This window comes from Schistocerca nitens, chromosome 8 (genome assembly GCF_023898315.1).
Source record: "Schistocerca nitens isolate TAMUIC-IGC-003100 chromosome 8, iqSchNite1.1, whole genome shotgun sequence".
NCBI lineage: Eukaryota > Metazoa > Arthropoda > Insecta > Orthoptera > Acrididae > Schistocerca > Schistocerca nitens.
The window spans coordinates 356,281,293-356,306,416 of NC_064621.1; the positions used below are offsets into that span (position 1 = coordinate 356,281,293).

At 44.3% G+C, this 25,124-nt stretch overlaps 1 protein-coding gene across 1 annotated transcript in view; it reads right to left on the reverse strand.

Annotated features, from left to right (window-relative positions):
• LOC126198820 (probable cytochrome P450 301a1, mitochondrial) overlaps nt 1-25,124 on the reverse strand; it is a 284,658-nt gene that overhangs the window by 80,276 nt on the left and 179,258 nt on the right. Inside the window, exons 5-6 of the mRNA XM_049935391.1 lie at nt 14,078-14,160; nt 2,473-2,668 (exon numbers count right to left, since the gene is read on the reverse strand). Of these exons, the coding sequence (XP_049791348.1) occupies nt 2,473-2,668; nt 14,078-14,160 (279 nt within the window). The remainder of the gene's footprint in view (nt 1-2,472; nt 2,669-14,077; nt 14,161-25,124) is intronic.

Sequence of the window (25,124 nt, forward strand, 5' to 3'; positions counted from 1 at the left end):
GCAAACTTTATGATCTGATGTTTCTGCATGGTCGTAAACACACCACTAAGTGGACTACACCCGTCAGTATAGAGAAACTGTTTTGTATCCTCACGTCCGCACTTTAAAATGTAACCTGCTGCCCAGGAAAAAAAAGCCTTAATGCCTTGCTTTTGCCACACATACTGGGAGGTACTAACCAACCTAAAAACATACGACTAGTAATAGCTTCAGTTATTAGTCTGTCAATGACGTAAATAGTGATGTAATGCTGTTCAGTACACGCTCTCCAGTCACCGATTTAAATACCTCATCCTGTATATCTGAAGATAGAAACTAGTGATATCGCAAAAATAACTCTGCAACTGAGATGGCAAAATAAATTGTACATATAAAAACAGTTGTGGAATCTCTTGCGTCGATTATTTTGACAATAGTGAGAAGACATCTCGTTGCGACGCTGCCTACTTCTACACTCATGCTCATAAATTAAGGATAGTTGCAGAATGTGGTGCCACACAACGTGGCATTACACAAAACTGGCGCTAATAGCATACGCACATAGGGAACACACACGGCACAGATCTATAAGTGCACGGTATTGGTGATAAGGTGAGAAAACCATCCTGAAATACATGTGCTACAAAACGCCACTGTTTCCTGCATGTGTACCCCGACATCAATATCGGATATCATCACCATGCACACGTACACAGGTCGCACAACGGGTTAGCATACTCTGGATCAGGTGGTCGAGCAGCTGCTGGGGTATAGCCTCCCATTCTTGCACCAGTGCCTGTCGGAACTCCTGAAGTGTCGTAGGGGTTTGAAGACGTGCAGCGATGCGTCTACCGAGAGCATCCCAGACGTACTCGATGGGGCTTAGGTCTGGAGAACAGGCGGGCCACTCCATTCGTCTGATATTTGTGTTTCAAGGTACTTCTCCACGATGGCAGCTTGGTGGGGCCGTGCGTTATTATCCATCAGGAGGAAGGTGGGACCAAATGCACCTCTGAAAAGGCGGACATACTGATACAAAATGACGTCCCGATACGCCTGACCTGTTACAGTTCCCCTGTCAAAGACATTCAGGAGTGTACGTGCACCAGTCATAATTCCATCCCGCACCATCAAACCACGACCTCCATAGAGCTCTCTTTCGAGGACATTAAGGGGTTGATATCTGGTTCCTGGTTCACGCCAGATGAAAACCCGGCGAGAATCACTGTTCAGACCATACCTGGACTCGTCCGTGAACATAACCTGAGACCACTGTTCCAATGGCCATGTACTGTGTTCTTGACACCAGGCTTTACGGGCCCTCCTGCGACCAGGGGTCAATGGAATGCTCCTTGCAGGTATCCGGGCGTATAAACCATGTCTGTTCAGTCGTCTGTAGTCGGTGTGTCTGGAGACAACTGTTCCAGTGGCTGCAGTAAGGTCCAGAGCAAGGCTACCTGCAGTACTAATTGGCCGTCTGCGGGTACTGATAGTGAGATATGGGTCTTCTTGTGGTGTTGTACACTGTGGACGTCCCGTACTCTAGGGCCTGGACACGTTTCCTGTCTGCTGGAATCGTTGCCATAATCTTGATATCACACTTTGTGGCACACGGAGGGCCCATGCTACGACCTGCTGTGTTTGACCAGCCTCTAGTCGCCCTAGTATTCTAATCCTCATAACGTCATCAATATGTGTTCTTTGAGCCATTTTCAACACACAGTCACCATTAGCACGTCTGGAAACGTCTGCACACTTACTCGCTGCACCATAGTCTGACATGCACCAACACACCTCTGCGTATGTGGACTACTGCCAGCGCCACCGTGCGACTAATGCAGGTCAAAAGCACCGCATGGTCATACCCAGAGGTGATTTAAACCCGCAAACCATCCACCAGAGCGTTGTTTCACCATGTATCAGCATTATCCTTAATTTATGAGCATGAGAGTAGTTGTGGAATCACTAGCGACGATTATGTCGGCAAGAGTGAGAACGCATATCTCGTTGCGACGCTGCCTAATTCTAGATTATACGTGCAGTCTGGTAGAATCGTTGCTTCCGACGTAGGCTTGGCCGCCCTCTACCAATATAGGCTCTTTATTTGTTGTACCGAACTTTTCCTCCGTATGTGCTGACCAGATTCAGCCGTTTGTGGTTACATTTGCCTTGCTTGTAGCCATTATGGAAGATCTTGATCACAACACTTATGTCTCAATAACATAGGTGACCGGTTTCGGTTGTATTTATATAACCATCTTCAGACCCATGGCTTCCTTGGAGGATGGTATGCGGAGCTCTCCTCAGCTGCTACGAAGTCAATCCTCCAAGGAAGCCATGGGTCTGAAGATGGTTATATATAACCGAAACTGGTCGCCTATGTTATTGAGACATAAGTGTTGTGATCAAGACTGAACTTTAGTTAAAATATAATACTTTATTGATCACTGTTCCAAAAATGTTTACCAAAATTGTACATTATGGAAGGGTTACCCGGTGATCTGGTCGAGTGCGGCGACGTAGCGCCGCCAGGCGGGCGTGCTGAAGAAGCGCCAGAAGGGCGCCTTCAGCTCGAGGATGCCCACGTAGTGGAAGAAGGTGCTGACCGCGTCGATGAGCGCCTGCGTGTCGGCCGGCGCGTCCTCGTCCAGGCAGCCCAGCCGCTCGTCCAGGGCCACGCGGCCGATCGCTGCCGACACATCCACAGAGTCAGCTGGTTTCCCTGTCCTACACGGGGACCTCGCCCACCCGTCAACACAAATTTTGTCCAAAAGCAGGGCTCGGCCAGAAATGAATGATAGAAGCAGGAGCCCCAAATGGCCAAGCGTCCAGAAAAAGATATCGCCTTTAGTAAATGTAACTCCACCTAGGGCTCAGGTGCCTGGGGCAGAGGGTGGTAAATGAAATGGAATAATACTGCACCAACAGCCGTTATTTTTTTATTATTTTTTTAAGCAACCAGTTTATACGTTCCAATCACGTTATCTTCAGGCCTCTCACATGAATGGCACCAAGTAACACTTGTGCATATACAGGGTGATTTTTTTCCACCATGTACAAACTCTAGGGACTGATCGATGAGAGGATACAGAACAAAAAAAGGTCTAATGAACTTACGTCCGGAAATGCACGGTTTCCGTGGTAGAGACCATTTATTCAATCATACTTTGTTACAGCGACTGCAGCCTAATACAATCTGTACCACGCAGCCACAATTACAGTAAGCGTGGCCGGCCGGATTGGACGCGCGGTTCTAGGCGCTACAGTCTGGAGCCGAGCGGCCGCTCCGGACGCAGGTTCTAATCCTGCCTCGGACATGGATGTGTGTGATGTCCTTAGGTTAGTTAGGTTTAATTAGTTCTAAGTTCTAGGCGACTGATGACCACAGAAGTTAAGTCGCATAGTGCTCAGAGTCATTTGAACCATTTTTGAACAGCAACATGGTTTCCTCCTAGAGGGTGGTACTGTTCCTCATACGTCATGTCCTAGCGCCCTCTCCTGCCATAGTTATTGGTAATGTTGCGTCCGATTCACTTCTCTTGCTGAGCCACTTAGTGCTGGATGTGATACAGCGTTGTACACAGTGCAAGAATTTTTAGCATATTGCAGCCCCGTCAGCAACTGTGATAGGCTAATATTTTGAAGAATCAGCCTCAGTTGCACAAATTTTCTGGTCTTTACCAGGTTTCGGCTAAATTAATCTAGCCTTCTTCAGAAGCATAAAATTACTATAGCATGCCTGAGTAAGGCACAGTCAACGTTAAAATTAAAACCTATAGTACCGTGGTGCTAACGTACTTGCCGCTGCCAACCGACCGCGTGGTGAAGAGATGCCGGGGCTGGGCTTCAGTTAAGTAGTTTTCATTCGACATGGCAGCACGGTACTATAGGTTTTAATTTTAATGTTGACTGTGACTTACTCAGGCATGTTATAGTAATTTTATGCTTCTGAAGAAGGGTACATTAATTTAGCCGAAACCTGGTAAAGACCAAAAAATTTGTGCAATTGAGGCTGATTCTTCAAAAAATTAGTTGTACACAGTGGTTCTGTATCCGAATCGAGAGCTTACCGACATGGTTTTCACTTACGGAAAGGCAAATGGCAAGGGGCGGCGGTCAGCAAGGTTGTTTCAGGAGACCTTCCCCCGCTGACAACAACCACAGCATCCAATGTCTGCAACACTGTTTCACCGTTTGTCTGAGACGGGGTCGTTTGAGGAAGCTGGAAATCACGAGGGACGAACTCGAAATGTTCGGATATCTGACTTGGAGGAAAATGTGATTTAACACTGTGGAAGGCGAACGCCGTGTCAGTACCAGCCAGTTGGCTCGCCAGGACAGGGTAAGCCAGAAGACCGTTTGAAACACTCCCCATGACAATAGTTACTACCCTTGTCACTTCCAGAATGTGCAGGGTTTATAGACTTTATACATCTGGAGGAGTTTTGTCATTGGTTTCTTCGCCAGGCAACCACAATTCCGGGATTTGTGTGATTAATCCTATTCACAGATGAGGCCACCTTTACACTGTGTGTTATCTTCAACTTTCATAACAGTCATCTGTGCGGTAGTATGCAGAACCACCATGGTATGGTGACAGCGAATCATCAGCATCGGTGCAGCCGGAAATGTGGGCAGGGATAATTGGCGACCGTATTTTGGGACCAGTCTACCTTACACGTCGCCTAACTGGGCGGAACTGTCGGCGTTTCTTGCGGTTGACTTTGCCTTCCCTGTTGGAAGAAGTGCCATAGCTCATGTGAAGGGTTTTGTGGCTGCTACATGATGATCTTCCAGCCCACTTCGCCGTTAACGACAGAAAGCATCTCAGTCGTGTCTTCCTTGGTGGACGGATCGGACGAGGAGGTCCAAGTTGCATGGCCTGCTCGTTCAACGGATCTCAACCCGTGCGAAGTCTGGTTATGTTGCCATCTCAAAAGTATCGTGCATGCAGAGCCCATTCCAGATGTGGAGACACTGGAGCAACGTATTTATGCCACCTTTGACAGTCTTCAAATGCAGCCTGGTCGATGTGAACGTTGAGGCGCATCGAAACCATTTTCAGCACATACTGTAAGTGTGGCTGCATAGTACAGTGCGTATTAGACCGCAGTCTCTGTAACAGTGTATGATTGAATAAATGGTCTCCAGAATGGTAACCATGCATTTCCGGACATAAGTTCATTAGACAATTTTTGTTCCGTACCCTCTCATCGATCAACCCCTAGAGTTTGTACTGGGTGGAGAAAATCACCCTACATCAGAAAAGGCATCCGTAGCTATCCCAACTTCATGAGCATGTGTGCTCTTCACACATGTGACACTTGACAGAGTTGCTGTCACATGTGTGCACAGATACTCATGAAGTTCGGATGACTACGGAACCAGTTTCGAATATTGGTGCCTTTTCTTATACATGCACGAGTGATACTTCGTGCCATTCATGTGACAGGCCTGAAGATGACATGGTTGGAGCGTCGAAACTGGCTGATTAATGAAACAATATCAAAATAACGCCTGTTGGTACAGTCTAATTACATTTTGCAATATCATTTTTCAGCGGTTGGTTTTAGCTTAATCACAGTGCAAATACATAGAAATAAGCTCATTACATATTATATTCATTAATATTTTCATAAAAAGCACGAAAAGGAAGGCAAAAGAAAATTTGGTGGGTCAGTACGTGGCATAATATAGGAATGTCATCATTACTTCATCAAAATCTGGAGTAACCTTACACAAAAATTTATGACATATGATGAAACTTCACGCGTAGGAGAATAAATTTGTTCTGTTAATGGACAAACAGCGCTCCAGTTATACGACGAGAAATTTCAAAATGAAGAAGGATTGCCTTTATGCGGTATTAAAGTGATTCCTCTCCGCAACGTAATCGCTAGTGCAATCCTGCGATATCTGTTTTTATGGTCATTTAAAGACTTTGATCACAAAGCTCCAAAACTGTCGTTATTATATCGAGATACAAAACTAAATCACATCCCAAGAAAACTACATCAGCATACATTCCATTGCCAATATTTGTCGAAAAGACGCGTTACGCGTGCCTTGCTGCCACACTGTGCGATGATAGAGAACCATTTATGAATGTAAACCTAGACTGACTTTCTACAGAAACTCTAAAATACCATGTAGCTTAATTGTAAAAATTCGGTAATTATAACATGTTAAGATGCCTAATATTACTGCTTCTCCTTCTGCATTATGAATACCCCTACATCATGTGTAAATCATCAGCTGTAAAATAATAAAAGCATCTAATTTTGAATACGAAGTTCTCGTTTACTACTGTGTAATCCTTTCCTAAAAATTCATTAGCAAACTCATATTTTCGTGGACCTTTCCTTTTCACGTCTTTTGTGAAAATATACACTCCTGGAAATTGAAATAAGAACACCGTGAATTCATTGTCCCAGGAAGGGGAAACTTTATTGACACATTCCTGGGGTCAGATACATCACATGATCACACTGACAGAACCACAGGCACATAGACACAGGCAACAGAGCATGCACAATGTCAGCACTAGTACAGTGTATATCCACCTTTCGCAGCAATGCAGGCTGCTATTCTCCCATGGAGACGATCGTAGAGATGCTGGATGTAGTCCTGTGGAACGGCTTGCCATGCCATTTCCACCTGGCGCCTCAGTTGGACCAGCATTCGTACTGGACGTGCAGACCGCGTGAGACGACGCTTCATCCAGTCCCAAACATGCTCAATGGGGGACAGATCCGGAGATCTTGCTGGCCAGGGTAGTTGACTTACACCTTCTAGAGCACGTTGGGTGGCACGGGATACATGCGGACGTGCATTGTCCTGTTGGAACAGCAAGTTCCCTTGCCGGTCTAGGAATGGTAGAACGATGGGTTCGATGACGGTTTGGATGTACCGTGCACTATTCAGTGTCCCCTCGACGATCACCAGTGGTGTACGGCCAGTGTAGGAGATCGCTCCCCACACCATGATGCCGGGTGTTGGCCCTGTGTGCCTCGGTCGTATGCAGTCCTGATTGTGGCACTCACCTGCACGGCGCCAAACACGCATACGACCATCATTGGCACCAAGGCAGAAGCGACTCTCATCGCTGAAGACGACACGTCTCCATTCGTCCCTCCATTCACGCCTGTCGCGACACCACTGGAGGCGGGCTGCACGATGTTGGGGCGTGAGCGGAAGACGGCCTAACGGTGTGCGGGACCGTAGCCCAGCTTCATGGAGACGGTTGCGAATGGTCCTCGCCGATACCCCAGGAGCAACAGTGTCCCTAATTTGCTGGGAAGTGGCGGTGCGGTCCCCTACGGCACTGCGTAGGATCCTACGGTCTTGGCGTGCATCCGTGCGTCGCTGCGGTCCGGTCCCAGGTCGACGGGCACGTGCACCTTCCGCCGACCACTGGCGACAACATCGATGTACTGTGGACACCTCACGCCCCACGTGTTGAGCAATTCGGCGGTACGTCCACCCGGCCTCCCGCATGCCCACTATACGCCCTCGCTCAAAGTCCGTCAACTGCACATACGGTTCACGTCCACGCTGTCGCGGCATGCTACCAGTGTTAAAGACTGCGATGGAGCTCCGTATGCCACGGCAAACTGGCTGACACTGACGGCGGCGGTGCACAAATGCTGCGCAGCTAGCGCCATTCGACGGCCAACACCGCGGTTCCTGGTGTGTCCGCTGTGCCGTGCGTGTGATCATTGCTTGTACAGCCCTCTCGCAGTGTCCGGAGCAAGTATGGTGGGTCTGACACACCGGTGTCAATGTGTTCTTTTTTCCATTTCCAGGAGTGTAAATAAATACAATATGCTTGGCATTATTTCAGTTTATTTTGCCGTATAAGTAACGTAAAAATTTAAAATAAAAAAATGAACGATTTTCCGCACTCAGACTCTACACCATGACCTTCGGATCACCATTATTTACTCAAACCCTTGCGTCAACCGCTGCCTGGAAACCACTCTCAGATAAGTCGCCCAACCCTTGCCTAACTGGCGCCAAAACTTATTTTTTTTTCTAAATGCATGACCATCTGGAACTCTTACTTCCGTCATTTTCGTTTCTGCTAAAGCCATACATAAGCCATAAATTTGGACGAAATGAGTGATGGATGAGGAGCAGGCTTTGCCGCCTCGTTAGTGACAGCGTGTAAATATCTGCTTTGGTATGGGAAGCCCAACCTGCAGTTTCCTGAATCAATATCATGAAAGTTGAGGATGTTTGCATTCTGGTGGATGCAGCAGTTCTTGGCATCCGAAAAGTATTTGTGTCGGTACCACAACAGCAATTACGAACAAAAGTATAGTTATATGAACCGACTGGATTAAGTATTTCTTGGTAGGGACGACGCTGCATGTAATCTTGGATGGACAATTCAAATGGTTCAAATGGCTCTAAGCACTATGGGACTTAACATCTGAGGTCATCAGTCCCCTAGAACTTAGAACTACTTAAACCTAACTAACCTAAGGGCATCACACACATCCCACGGTTCCGGACTGAAGCGCATAGAACCGCTCGCCCACAGCGGCCGGCGGATGGACAGTCATCAGTAAACGTAGGAGTACAGGCATCCCTCGGGAAACTGTGTTAGGACCCTTGTTGTTCATGTTGTATTTTAATGATCTCGAAGACAATATTAAGAGTAACCTCAGATTTTTTTGCAGGGGGTGGACAAAAATATGGAACCACCAAAGACACAACACATTACCATGTGATGTAGGAAGACAGCTGGCATTCAAAACAGCTCGTAGTCGTCTCGGAATGGATAAATACAGATCCTATATTGTTTTCAAGGAAATCTTGTACCGGTCTGTCCACCTCCGTGATTGAATGATCAGCGTAGATGGCTGCCCATCTGGAAGACCCGGGTTCGATTCCCGATACTGCCACGGATTTTTTGTTGGTGGGAGGACTGGTACGAGGTACACTCAGCCTCGAGATGCCGACAGAGGCTCTGCGGTCTGGAAAGTCTGAAAAACGGCCAAGAGAGCAGTGTGCTGACCACATGCCTCTCCATACGGCATCCACATGACGCCACGAGACAGAGGATGACATGGCGGCCGGTCGACATCCCTTGGGCCTGCACGGCCTGGCGAGGAGCTCTTTTTTTATATTATTGTTCCTGCAAAATAGTGGAAAGTTAAAGTAACGATGATGGAGAGAGGTCACTCACACACCTCTCCAAAGCAGACCACAAAGGCTCAATAATATTGAGATGTCGTGACTGTGGTGTCCAGGGCGATTCGACAATTCACCCTCGTGCTCACTAAACCACCTGCCTGAAACGAGCTGTGTGAACAGGGGTCATGTCGTCTTGGTTCACACCATCATAATTGGAAAACAAATATTGTACCATGGGATGGAGCTGTTCAGGCATAATGGTCAAATAATCCTTGACATTAATACGATCTTGCCCATGCAATATCACGCTACAGCTTGCCAATTCATCACCGAACCCCCTCCGTGTTTCACTCTTGCAACCTAAACCCAGCCGGAAATTGGAAACATTATGTACCAAGATTCATTCTATCAAATGGCATTCTTCCGTTGCGCCATAGTTCAGGTTTTTTCCACCGGCACCACGTTTTCTTGCTACGAGAATTTGCATCATTGATGTGTGGTTTCGGAATTCTAGCTCGCCCAGCAATTCCCTGATTATGGAGTTACCTTCGTGTTGTTGACAGAGTTTGAGAGTGCGACATTCAGTTCTGCACTGTCTTTTGCAGCTGCCGTCCTCTCACTTTTTTGTCTCAATCCTCTCTAATGACCATCCGTTACGATCACTCAACACACACTTTCGTCCGCGTTCTTACTTAGTCGCTGATGTTTTTCCGCTTTTCCTGTGAGAGGATTTAAATCTTCTATGTGGTGCCTCTGCGAATACCAATTACGTCGACTTCCTTGCTTACGGAAGCATCCACCATACCAGCATCAACAATTGCCAATGTTCTTCTTCAATTAACTTCGGCATAACGCACTCAGAACTATGCAGAACATTGTTCTGAACACGACTGACACTTCTGAAGTATCGAGGACATTGCACAGGTACTGTTCGTTGTCAAACAGAACAACGAAACCAGCAGGCTTGGTTCGCATCTGTATTTATGTTCAAGCATACATTTCTCGGTGGTATTCACATAATTTTGTCCAACACCTGTATAATGAAGTAGTCTCTGAAAAATTCTGTATAAATATGCATAACTTCACACTGCGCAGAAAAGTAATATCCTACACCAATGGTATCAGTCGACTCGTACATATATCTGACAGTAAAAATTTGCAGGGATATGATATGGCATGATCAGAGAGGTTCAGCCCTAGGTAAGACAGATGGCAGACTTCGATGCATTGGTGGAATACTGAGGAAATCCAGTCAGTTCACAAGTGGTACTGCATACTAATAACTTCTGCGACCCACCTCAGAGTACTGTTCAAGTGTATGGGATCCACACCAAAGAAGAGTAATTGGGTTCATTGAATGTATACAACGAAGGGATGCATGAATAGTCTGTTCGACTCTTCATCCACCTACGTATCGTTCCCGAGGGGACTGTGCAGACTAGTTATAGCAAGCACAGAAGCATTTAACAGTACAGGAGAGAATCGAAGAGTTCGAGATGTGGTGCTATAGAAGTCTGTTGAATATCAGGTGGACTCATAAGATAAAGGATGAGGAGTATAACGGATCTTTTACGTTGGGATAAATTTATTTTGTTTCTTGTTAGATGTTTTCGTTAAATAGCTGAATAAATTGTAATTAGAAATAATTTAATTAAGCAGAGTAGAAAAGATAAAGTCAAAGATATGTTCATTGGACAGACATTGTCGTAATGTAACGTCATTGTGTCGTTCGGTTGTTAAAACAAGTCGTTTGTGTTCCGTTCTGCTGTTCGGTCGTGCGCGTATCTGAAAGGAATTAATTCGGGGACTAGAATATACTTTCACATAATAGTTACGATTCGATGTTCCGACAAAAAGGGTTAACGTCGGTGTTAATTTGAATTGTGGGCGACAGGATTAGTTTTGACAGATACGTGAAAACGGACGTAACGAAAGTTGTTCGCATATCATCCTTGAACGTGACTTTTTATTTAATTAACGATTGCGGGCTCATTAAAAGCTATTATCTCATGATTAGGATTAATCCCTCTTTCCTCCTAGATAGTGATCACTCATTAAAATTTACGTCATAAGAAAAAGGATTATTAATAAAAGTGATGTTAAATGACAATTAAGTGTTATTCCATTAGTGTGGAACCGACGTAATATCTCTGAAATGACATTGATATATAATTTGTGTTAAATACTGAACTGAGACAGGAAGTAAATTGAAATTAGTAAACATTTGATACTGAGACTATAGAAGGAGAAGCGCTTAAGGTTTCTCTTCTCTAAAATGGCGAAATAGGTCCGAACTTTAACTCAATAGTCGACATTATGTATTGCAAAGATATTAGCATTTCATACTTATTTTGACGACGTGCTGTTAAACAATGGAACATTGAGTCTCTGTACGAGTAATAAAATTAAATCTAAAAACATAATTAATAACGGCGAACTACGCTTTAACAAACTGTATTGCGTGTCGTCATCGGGCAATAACTGCTCAACCCTGGAGACTTGTGTGGTGAAATTAGAAGTCGGGCATATAAAACAATCTTATAAATCCATTCAAGCTATAGTGGAGTCGGCACAACACGACGTGGGTAGTTATAGGAGCTTCTCCGCAGAAAGCTTCGCCGAAGAATTGGCGGGTCGGCAAATATGGAAAACACTGACGAGACAAGAGCAGGATGGCAGGACATGTGTTAAGACTTCAGGGAATAACTTCCGCGGTACTATAGGAATCTGCAGAGGATATAAACTGTAAACGAAGACAGAGGTTGGAATACATAATAGAGTAAGTAGGGTGCAAGTGCTGAGGTGAAGTGATTGGCACAGGAGTGGAACTCGAGGTGGCCGCATCACACCAGTCAAAAGAAGACGGTTCAGTGAAAAAAAAGAAAGCTCTTAGGCAGTCAATCTTCCCACCACCTTATGCGACTGGAACAGAAAGAGCCGGCCGCGGTGGCCGAGCGGTTCTAGGCGCTACAGTCCGGAACCGCGCGACTGCTACGGTCGCAGGTTCGAATCCTGCCTCGGGCATGGATGTGTGTGATGTCCTTAGGTTAGTTAGGTTTAAGTAGTTCTAAGCTCTAGGGGACTGATGACCTCAGATGTTAAGTCCCATAGTGCTCAGAGCCATTTTTTTGGAACGGAAAGAAACGCAAACATGGTGAGTATGAAAGTAAATTTTCTCGGCCTTTACTATTGACGAAATGCTCTCGGCTTCTTTTTTTTTTTTCTCTTTTTTTTTTTTTTTGAAATCTTATGGGCCTTAACTGCTAAGGTCATCAGTCCCTAAGCTTACACACTACTTAGCCTAAATTATCCTAAAGACAAACACACACACCCATGCCCGAGGGAGGACTCGAACCTCCGCCGGGACCAGCCACACAGTCCATGACTGCAGCGCCTCAGATCGCTCGGCTAACCCCGCGCGGCTCGGTTTTTCAGCCGGGTGGCAGTACTGAGATAACGCAACATTTAGACAAGTGTCATGTCATTTTCTGCGCCAGAAATGATGAATGTAACACTCGCCGACGCGTGGCGGTTTCTTAACACTGTGATGTGGCTGGACGCCCGAGAGGTTTTAATACCTGTCCTAATCTGAGTTTTCCCGAGCGTAGTTGATTTGGAGGCGAGTTCAAGGCTAACAATTGCAGCTAATTTATCTTTTGGTGAAATGTGCAAGAGATGATGTAACCCTTTATGGCACAAAGATGTCCAATGGGAGACGGGCCCGATGATTATCTTGGTCAGGAAATTTTACGAAAACATTAGAGAGCACTTTGAGTAGAGCAAAAAGAATACTCATGGACAATTTTGCTGTAAGGAGAGCACATACCTCTGACGTGGGAATGGGTGTGTATTAGATGAAATTCTGCATGTGTTCTGTAATCTACAGTGTTCAATCCACGTGCCAATTCTCCAGTCACAAATGACCATCACTAACATCGAGGCAGAATCTGGTCTTACCTCTAATACCAAATTATGCCAGATGCCCTTGCTAATAAAACCATTGCTCGCGGCTAACTACGTTACTGGAGTCAAGTTACATGTCATGAGTGAAAGACAGTGCAGCTAATAACACCACTGCTCGGAATCCAGCTACTAGAAAACTACTACTGTTGGTTCTAACTGACACTCAGAGTGCGTCATTGGCCCTACACTGTACTGTGTTTGCCCTATGATTAGTGACGGCTGTGCTGTAATATCGCGCCTCACCATGGATATGTACGCCACTAATGTCCAAAAGTAAGACGATAATGATTTGCATCTTTCTTCGACGACCTTCAGCAAGTTTAAATCATGGGTACCATCTCATGTCCAACGTGTTCGGAAAATCTCCGGAAGGACCATTCACTCTCTTATATGCCTATTATATAACTTGTGTGAAATTCAGTCAGCTGCACGAATTGCACCCTTCGGTAACGCCGTGTAATGTCTACAACATTTAGCAACCCAGTCCGATATGCGTATCAACAGACCCCCTTTTTTTTTTTTTTAGAAGGTCGAAGTTTTCATGGCTGAACGCATTCAAATTCATAACGTGATACCTACTTCATTCAACGCATGACGCTTTAAAGCACTGTTTTTCTGCCTCCTACCAGCTCATCAGGCTAACATGCAACTCTTCATAGATGTTCACTTTTCTCTACGTAAATTTTTGCTTTCAGCCGACTCTACGATGAGATTCTTTTTGTCAGTCTCTGAAGCACTATCGAAGAGCTCAACTAGTCCAAAGCTTCCTGTGAAATGAATTGTAACTCTGCGTCCGTTCCAACAGATGGCTTCGGTGGTTTATTAAATTTTTTTGTCATGACGCTCCCAGTTGAAGGATGTCAGTTTCAGAACTAACTAATTTAACAGTTTGAAGTCAGTCGCACGCAGACAATAAGGGGCGTAAATGAAGGCTTAGTTCTTTAACCAAAATGTTTATACACTGCCTTGGACACGAACTGGACGCAGTACTCACATTCGAGGGACCACTTGTGAAGCTCATTCAGGAAGTCTGCAGGCATCTCTTGGTATACGTCACGGGCCTTCAGCAACCGGCACCTGTGGAAGAGGAGACACGTATGTAAAAAGACCTACAGAGGCTCAAAACTGGACAGCGTGTCCCAAAAACTTTTAGTGTCAAAAATGAACGAATGGTAGAGTATAGTAGAGTTAAACAATTTATCATCGTATATATATATATATATATATATATATATATATATATATATATATATATATATATATTTAATTTCACAAACAACTTACACTTATAACACGATCTAATTTATTTATTCTGTCCACATCAACATCAGCCCTTGTCGTCAACACATTATCAACTGTGGCCGATGACGCCTGTGACACTCCAGTTACTGTAAGTCAAAATATTCATGCCTAATGCAGACAAGGCAGTAAGCACGGTGTACAATGACAGCACACCTACAGATAGGGTATGGGTTAAAATCTGATTATTTGGCTGCGATCATATGTAATGATATCTTGTCCCTCCAATGTTTTGCGATCACGCATAAGCTAGGTATCATGCCCAACTGGTGGATTTGGCGACAAGACAGGGACACAGTTCCTTTAACATGGTACCAATCTCTAATTCTGTTGCGCATTAGTGTATACAAATTTTCACATCTTCACATTATCCATTCGCCTTCTAATCGAGGTCGATAATGCAAACTAGTTGAGATTCCACCAGAGTCAGTTCCTATCATGGTGCTGGAAGAAATTTTCGTCGCCAATATTTGACAATCAAATGGAAAAATGGTCTTGATAACCAGACTTTAGGGCTATGTCCTGGGCTCAGTGCCGGACCTGGTACAGAGCTGGGTAATGTGTCGCCGTTAACAGTGGAGGAAGGAGACGTCGTTGTCGAAGGCATCCTTCGTGTCGTTTGAGGGAGCTGTCGTGTGTACAGAACCCATTCTCATCATTTCCTTTCAAAGTATTCCTAATAATGCAAATACTATACAGGGTGAAGAAAAAATGCCACACGTTCATCCCAATTCAAGTCAAGAACGTATCTAGCGAAACCTAGTCCCGCCAAAAGATTTAACAGAAATGCGATTTTAAGAAACGAAGCTCTGGCAACGCCGTAACTGCGTGCAGTGTGGGCAAGAACAAGTAGTATGAATTCTGCACTGTATCGCGAGTGTCTTTTAGCTTAGTGAGGTGAGGCAGTTCCATGAGGAACTGATATGCAGACGTGTCGATGATCGATTCGTGTTCGTACTGTATATAGCATTTTTTTCATTTAATGTATCGAATTATATCCAATTTACACCTCTTGTGTATTTCTTTCTGTTACTCCTACCTTTATTTAAACATTAAGACATAATATGAAATTCACACAGACGTAAAAGACCACTTTATTTCGTCCATGTTACAAATAAAGCCAACAGACAACAATAATGAATACAGTAACATCGTCTGTATCCAGTGAAGAACAAAAAACACAATAGCTAAGATACACTAGACTGCACATGATGCTATGCGCAATATTTCCATCCTGTAGATTTGACGCCCAGGCTTATCTTCACAGAGCCAGTACGTACATGTAAAGGCAACGTTCTTCAGAGAACACTTCAAAGCCACCACCTTGCATTTTCAAACAATTCGCCACTCACTGGATCATACTTTTGCCGGCCGGAGTGGCCGAGCGGTTCTAGGCGCTTCAGTCTGGAACTTAGAACTACTTAAGCCTAACTAACCTAAGGACATCACACAGATCCATGCCCGAGGCAGGATTCGAACCTGCGACCGTAGCGGTTGCGCGGTTCCAGACTGTAGCGCTTAGCACCGCTCGGCGACCACTCACCACAGTATCGACGTGCCCAGCTCCACTGGTGCCGTCAGAGAATGATTTGGAAAATGGAATGGCGTGCTGTGGTCTTCAGTGACGAAAGCAGCTTGTGCCAGCACGCAAGTGATGTTTGTTTGCGCGTACGACGTAGACCTGGTGAGTGCTGTCTCGCAGACTGCATTCAAGTAGATCAGGCCTTATGATCTGGGCTGCGATAGGCTACAACTCTCGTTCACCTTTGGTGTTTCTGGAGGGGACGCTAACCTGCGCTTGGTACAAGCTGAATGTTGTTAGACCCGTTCTTGCAACAGGAAGGTGAAGTATTATTCCAACTCGATAATGCTCACATACACACTGCCCATGAAACTCAATATGCTCTGGAAGACGTGCAGCAACTTCCTTGGCCACCCGATCTCCGGACTTGTCTCCAATCGAGCACGTGTGGAATATTATGGGTCGAGAAGTGAGTCGTGTGACTTGTCAGCCAACAACTCGTACAAAACTTTGTAAACGGGTCGTGAAGGCTTGATATAACATATCCCAGGAAAGCATTCGCCATATGTATGATCGACACGTTGCCAAAGTCAGCGCCTGTATTGCCGTCCGTCGAGGCTACACACGTACTAAAATGAGTGTTTCAGCAAGGGTCGATACCAGGTACCTTAGAACAGCTCGTGCTATTGATCTGTAAATGTAACCATTTCAAGTACTCCATATGAACTGTTGCAACAATAAATCTTGAGTGAATTGGAAATCTCTAAACGGGTGTATTGACTTTTTTCTGACAGTTCAGTTATGCACATCCATTTCTGAAGTGTGATAGCGCGGCATCATGCTGCAACCATAGCTCTCGCTGTACATCAGGTGGAACGTTTCCTAATGCGTCAGGCAAAGTATTGCAGAGAGACGGACGACACAGGGACGCATTCAACTTATCTGCAGTGGGTAACGGCCCAAAAGCCCTAACCCCAAGATTCCAGCTCACAGGTTTACACCAGAGCGTGCCAGAAAGTCACGTTTCTCTGGTAACACGTGGATTGTTCCAAACAATAATGGCTGTTGTGGAGGAGATAATACCTTCACGGATGATGGTAGTTTCGCCTGTCCATATCACTTTATTTATGAAACGTTCATTATCTTCTAATTGGTGTAAAGCCATTCACGAAACTGTATTCGTCGAATGCGGTCTTCTGATCGCTGGTGTTGAAGTAACATACGAGGTGTGATTGGAAAGTTTTAAGAACGGATCCGCTACTGCTAACTGGTTTGGTGGGCAGGTACACGGAGGGTGGGGAGTGAGTCATTGCCTTTTCCTTGAACTCACTCTAACAGGAAACTGCGTTTCCTTTATTCAGTTCGTTGTGGCAGCTAGTTGAGTGCAGGTCTGTTAGGGCTTCGGATTCTGTCTGCGTGAAAATGGACGTAAAAACGGAGCAAAGAGTTTGTGTGAAATTTTGTTTTAAAACCGGTAAATCAGCTTCTGAGACTTACGAACTATTAAAAACAGCTTTTGGAGATAATGGTATGAGCCAGTCAAATGTTTTTGTCTGGTTCAACAGATTTAAAAATCGTCGCGAATCATTTGAAGATGAACCACGGTCCGGCCGTCCTTCCATCTCAAAAACGAATGAAAATGTTGTGAAAGTTCGGGACTTAGTGCGCTCTGATGAGGGAGATAGCTGATAAATTTAATTTAAGTTTCTGAACAGTTCAGTCAATTTTAACTGAAGATTTGAACATGCGTCGAGTGTCTCCAAAATTCATTCCATAAGTGTTTTCAAGTGACCCGAGACAATACCGACTTGAAGTGTGCCAAGAACTGATTAATTGGACTAAAAGTGACCCAGATTTGTTAAATAAGGTAATTACAGGTGACGAATCGTGGGTATATGGATACGATCCTGAAACCAAAGTGCAGTCATCGCAGTGGAAGACTACAGGTTCACCAAGACCGAAAAAAGCACGGCAAAGTCGGTCGAAGGTGAAGACAATTTTGATGATTTTCTTCTATTATACCGGTATTGTGCATCATGAATTAACCCCTCGAGGACAGACTGTTAACCAGAAATACTAAAAATGTGTCCTTGAGCGCTTGCGCGAAAAGGTGCAAGGAAAGGCCTGCATTGTGGAATGACAGGAGTCGGGTGCTACACCATGACAACGCTCCGGGTCATCGTGCCTTCTCCATCGTTGAATTATTCACCAAATTCCAAGTTCCTTTGATCCCACAACCGCCATATTCCCCTGATTTGGCTCCTGTGGACATCTAACTGTTTCCTAAACTGAAATTTTCACTGAAAGGGAAGCGATTTGACTCTATTGAAGACATCCAGGCAAATACAGAGAGCGTCCTTAACACACTTCAGGAAAAAAAAATTCCAGGAATGTTTCCAAAAGTGGAAACACCGTTGGAGTCGGTGTGTTCAGTCAGAAGGGGACTATTTTGTAGGAGATGCATCACAGTAGCATGTAAGTACCACCATTGCACAATTACAAGCCTATTCTTAAAACTTTCCAATCACACCTCGTATAATGATGTGGATGCAGTTCATCATGTGACACTTTAACAAACAGTCTTTGAGCTATCTGTAACTGCTTTACAATATCACGGGTACTTCGTCGAGATGACTGGTATACGGCTTCAAGAATCACGTTCACTACTTGTGGAATTCAGTCCTCAGACAACCTCTGTCCATTACCTGTGGACGAAGGTTACCCGTTTCCCGAAGGCGTTGATCCAGTAGACGAAAATCACTCTTATTGGGATGGCGCCTTTGAGGATACTGCCCAGCATGCGCAAGGACAGCAGCAGCTTCCTTATCGGATGCACTCAGCGCCAAAAGCATGTTGAAGTATTCCTCGTTTGTGTACTCCATCGGCAAGCCGCCCTACATGAACTTGATAGGAACAGTTATGGTTTTGCACTGCGCACTTAGTAGAGATATGCATGCAGTTTAATGGATTTCACTGTCACTTAACAGGCCGTTGTCATGTGACAAAATGATGTCGTTCTTATAAAGCACGAGAATTAGGTAAAGAAAACTGAAACATAAAATAGCAACCTGACGAGGAACTGAATTATAGCTCCATTGTGGGTAGCGTTTGATGTCCCAGCAGACTCTACTCAGTTAGCTACTATGCCCGCACATCCACCGTAGTCGCGACTGCACAGATATCGCTTCGACGTCCCCCCCCCCCCCCCCCTACACCACAGCAGCGAAGCTGATCTCAAAAGTTTGTGTATACCAGTCCCGGCTAGTTAAGAACCATTCCCTGCCGTGTGGGTCGGGCATATAACATCTCTGAATCACATTGTGAATGTAGTCGTGTGAACTAGCCGTTGAAAATTGATCACGTTTTTCCAGATATATTTCATACATTTTCAACCACGACGGATCCAGCGACCGTTTTATTTTTATTACTCTGGAGTAAGGTATCAATTGAGTTCCAGTGTGTTTTACTAATGTGTTTCCCTGAGTAATTTGATTTGGTTAATTTAGCAGTTTGTATGCATTCATTGAATTCTATTAAATCTGTTTGTAAAAAGGTTTATCAGCGTCCTTCAATAAGCCTTGAATGTTCACAGATGTTATTGTCTATGTACTAGCTGATTATGGAATTTAGTAAACACTGGGAATGTCTCGTATATTTCTGTTTTATTGACACAGTTAAATTCCTAAATTAATTATAGATGGTACTGGGGGATCAATGAAAGGAGAATTGATCCTAGTGTGTATTGTTTCGGTATGATAACAGTCAATCAGTACTACATTCCTTCGTGTACCTGTCACCAAAGATATGCTTTCCCATGAAACTGTCCTTTGCCATTAATGTCCGATAACGTATTAATATGTCTCTGAAGCTTACAATGTCGAAGCTTCTCAATTCTCACGACACGATATTAATTATGGGTGCGAATCCTTTCAATGTCTGTTCAGCACAAGTTTAGTCTTTTAACGGGCACTATTTTTCATTTCCCGTTTATTAGCGGAATCACCTTGACAACGAGCGGCAAAGTGTCATAAGGTCCAATCGGTCCCAATACTCTTAAATAACTCGCATACAGCAAATAAAGTCCTAATTCAACATAAAAGATTCCGTTGTTGCTGTTGTTGTTGTTGTTGTTGTTGTTGTTGTTGTTGTCTTCAGTCCTGAGACTCGTTTGATGAAGCTCTCCATGCTACTCTGTCCTGCGCAAGCTGCTTCATCTCCCAGTACCTACTGCAGCCTACATCCTTCTGAATCTGCTTAGTGTATCCATCTCTTGGTCTCCCTCTACGATTTTTAGCCTCCACGCTGCCCTCCAGTACTAAATTGGTGATCCCTTGATGCCTCAGAATATGTCCTACCAACCGATCCCTTCTTCTAATCAAATTGTGCCACAAACTCTTCTTCTCCCCAATTCTATTCAATACCTCCTCATTAGTTATGTGATCTATCCATCTAATCTTCAGCATTCTTCTATAGCACCACATTTCGAAAGCTTCTATTCTCTTCTTGTCTAAACTATTTATCGCCCATGTTTCACTTCCATACATGGCTACACTCCATACAAATACTTCAGAAACGACTTCCTGACACTTAAATCAATACTCGATGTTAACAAATTTCTCTTCTTCAAAAAAGCTTTCCTTGCCATTGCCAGTCTACATTTTATATCCTCTCTACTTCGACCATGTCAGTTATTTTGGTCCCCAAATAGGAAAACTCCTTTGCTACTTCAAGTGTCTCATTTCCTCAGCATCACCCTGCTTAATTCGACTACATTCCATTATCCTCGTTTTGCTTTTGTTGATGTTCATCTTATACCCTTCTTTCAAGACACTGTCCATTCCGTTCAACTGCTCTTCCAAGTCCTATGTTGTCATCGGCGAACCTCATAGTTTTTATTTCTTCTCCATAGATTTCCGTATTGTCAATAAACCTCTTCACAATCGTTAGTATAAGATCGTAGCGTTTCGTTTAACACGTACAATCACCATTCACTTGAATATCGCCGGCCGGAGTGGCCGAGCGGTTCTAGGCGCTACAGTCTGGAGCCGCGCGACCACTCCGGTCGCAGGTTCAAATCCTGCCTCGGGCATGGATGTGAGTGATGTCTTTAGGTTTGTTAGGTTTAAGTAGTTCTGAGTTCTAGGGGACTGATGACCACAGAAGTTCAGTCCCACAGTGCTCAGAGCCATTTGAACCATTTGAACTTGAATATCAATGTTCATATACCCAATCACCTCTAATTGACTCCGTCTCTGAATTTATCCCAAAATAATCTATTCTCCACCAATATCTAATTCAGTTCTAAGAATACAATTTTATTAGGCTTCTAATCCTAAAATTCCGACTACCACGGAAGAACTGCGAACACACTCGCCACCACTGAAAACAAAAACTCAAGAGACCTAACAATGCTGCACATTTGTTTATATATTAAATTCAAAACAAAACGCAGCTCTGTTATGTCTTCCTTGGATTCCCTTTGTACTACTTTGCGTTACTCCATTTCGAATATCTACTCTTTGTAAAATTTTAACTAACTGTTACTTCGAAATACTACTGTTGTGTTGGCATAAGAGCCAACACCGTGTTACTAGTGGAGGCCGAAATGCGCGCGTTTTAGCTCACGCAGGCTGGCGTGAGGAGGTAAGAACTATACTGACGTGAGGTCTGGAATATGACAAGGAATTAGAATTCAGAAAGCGGACGTAATTAGTTTGATACTTAACTTTGGTTCAAATGACTCTGAGCACTATGTGACTAAACAGCTATGGTCATCAGTCCCCTAGAACTTAGAACTACTTAAACCTAACTAACCTAAGGACATCACACAACACCCGGTTATCATGAGGGAGAGAAAATCCCTGACCCCGCCGGGAATCTAACCCGGGAACCCGGTCGCGGGAAGCGAGAACGCTACACACGACCACGAGCTGCGGACACTTAACTTCCATCCATTAATGATGAACTTCGCTCTTGACGGTACATGATTCACAATATTATCTATTCAGGATACATAGTAACTGAATATGGCGCCTTGCTAGGTCGTAGCAAATGACGTAGCTGAAGGCTATGCTAAACTGTCGTCTCTGCAAATGAGAGCGTATGTAGGCAGTGAACCATCGCTAGCAAAGTCGGCTGTACAACTGGGGCGAGTGCTAGGGAGTCTCTCTAGACTAGACCTGCCGTGTGGCGGCGCTCGGCCTGCAATCACTGATAGCGGCGACTCGCGGGTCCGACGTATACTAACGGACAGTGGCCGATTTAAAGGCTACCCCCTAGCAAGTGTGGTGTCTGGCGGTGACAGCACAACTACTACCGTTTTTTGGCTCTTATGTCATTTCGTATTACAGAATTTAATCTAATACTCGTTTCTGTATAACTACTCTCTAAAGAACGGTTACACTACGACCGCTGGTAGTGTAGTGCGGGCTGATACGCATTCTTCTGTACATTCCGATGCGCTGCACGATGTGATAGTGTTGTAGCTCCTCATTGTCGTACATATGTTTTCAGAATGTACCGATCTGAATAAACTTTTGTCCTGAATCCGGCGTTTCTTCCTCACCCTGTAGCATGCAGCCATTCATCGGTCACCTAGAAGAGGAATGGACAGACATGTCATACTGTAAGTGGGAAATTGGAGGTCCTCTGCCTCGGTATTTAAGTGTGTCACACGCAGATCAGCGAGTAATTGTGACAACGCTCTGGTACGAACTTGCTAGGATCTGTAAATTAAGAATGGAGGTGCCCAGATGTCGATGTGAGTCGACACTCTTTCTCAGTAGATTTCCATTGCTCTGGCAGCCACGGGTACTCATGTCTGGCACACAGAGACTGCACGCAACAAAAGCTGCAATCCGTGCTTTCGCGTGAGGACTACTAGCGCCACGGCCAAATGTGACGCTTTCGCCGGGCATATTCGCCTGCGTGGGCATCAACAGCGAAAGCAGCATTCCGACAACGCGCTCTCAGGAAGGCCTCGCAGCTGAAATAGAGGTCAGCAAACACACAGTGCTCTGAACATACCGCCCACTCCTTAGCAAGCAGCTACAACCTTCACATGCTCTCCACAGAAGAGGATTTACGACATACAGCCAAGTAGAAGCATTTACATTCCAGATGGCGAATCTACACTGTCCAGTGGCCGAAGTGTTGGAAAGAAAAGTAAGTGGCATTCCGGATGAAACTTCCCCAGTCCATTCATAAGCTACTGCTCCATCTCTTATGACCTAGACATTGACGACCAATTCCCACTCATCTCACGAATGGCCGAAAGATTACATGTCGTATAAATATTCCTCTGTAACATAATCGTTATTAGGTACTAACTGCAGTGTCCAGCATTGCCCGGGGTGAATAATATCATGAATAATATCTGCCACAAAAGTCATTGGCCCTGCGCCTTGTTGATACTCTTAGAGAATGCAAGCCGCCTGGGAAACTGCATTCATTTTAAACTGTAGGATATATTTGAACCACTGGGTATCAAAGGAATGCGACGAATCAATACGTCCTACCTATACGAAAGGTTGATTACTTGCGCCATCTGTTATTACATTTTGCGATAAGTATCTCATTCGGTTTCTGGAGAATTTATCTTCTATTGTTTCAACTCAATTTTCACTGTTTCAAGTAGGGCTGTGGTTGAGCACCGCTCAAATTGTTCAAATAACTTACGTGCGTCAGGGAAATCTCGGGTTCTGTTCGGTCTTTTGATCCGTTCGCAATCTCGTGGTTTCTGTTGGTACTATATTTACGACCTGACTTAGGTTTGTGTGGCACTATGGAGTTTAATAACAAAACTAACAGTGGAACACGGACCAAAAATCTTCTAGGATGTATGTCATATGTAACAACGGCAACCAATCAATAAATAAGAGATTGCAATCACGATTCCGTCAAAGTCTCTAGCTTTCGCTCGCCCTGAGACCTAGTGACGTCTAATGGTACTATGTCCAAAACGGATATTGCCGCTGTAAATTTTGAAATTTGTGGTAAGGACTTACGGGACCAAACTGCTTAGGTCATCGGTCCCAAAGCTTACACACTACTTAATCTAACTTAAACTAACTTATGCTAAGGACGAGGCACACACCCATCCCCTTGGGAGGAATCGGACCTCCGACGGGAGGAGCCAAGCGGACCGTGACAATACGCCCCATACCGCGCGGCTCCCCGTGCGGCCTGTAATTTAGTATTACAGTCAGTTTACAACTACATGTTCGTTTGTGAGGAACTTAATTTTTCATTAATTTTCTTCATTGTTTCGTCTGAATGTAGGAATTGGAAGTAAATCGGTCAAGACGTTTGAAGCAAATAGGTGAAGTACTTTTCGAGATGTTTGGTAACTACGTTTCTCCTTTGTATATTTTATATTTATACTTATATATTGTTTATATTAAAATATATAGCGTATGTCCACCCAAACGTTCATTAGGGGATCATCTAGAAATCTGAAGTACTTGTATATCGGCCAAGAACTTTTAAAGATTTTTGGTAACAACCTTTTCCTTTTATATACTAAACTCATATATGTTTCAAGTCAGATTACGAAATCTTACATAGCCGGTGACCTTCCTCTTGTCTTGAAGGTAAAGTGTGCAAAATTTCATCAATATCGGAATAAAACTGTAGTTTTATATGGATTACAGACAAATGGACCCTCTTCTTTCTATATAGAGGTTTATGGATGTAATAAACAACACTGTCAGTAACAAATTTTCGTGTTTTGCTGATGCAATATGGACTGTGGTCACTGTGGAACGATAATGTTTAATTGTACTCTTCGGTTATTTACCTGGGGTTAAGTGGTATAAAGGTGTGCCTCTGAAGAATTTTGTTATTGTTGATGTGGTCTAAAGTCCAAAGACTGGTTTGATACAATTATCCACGCTAGTCCAATCCGTCAGAGCCCCTTCATCTCCGCTTACACAGTGTATCTCAGTTGCAAACATAGTCGCTATGAATTTCGTTCACAGAACCACTGTCTTTATTCAAAATGGCCTCTCCCTGAATCAAAACACAGCTTAAATCGATTTAAAAGTTCTTCACGGTAAATGATAACAGCCAAACAGTTGCAGGATAAAGAGTTACTAAAATCCTTGGCCCTAGGACTTCCACACCCTCTTCACGCTAGTTCACAGGCGAAGTACTGATGCTAAGATGTGTTCACATCGACCTTCTCTTCATAATTTTGTTCTATAAATGGAGATGATGTTTT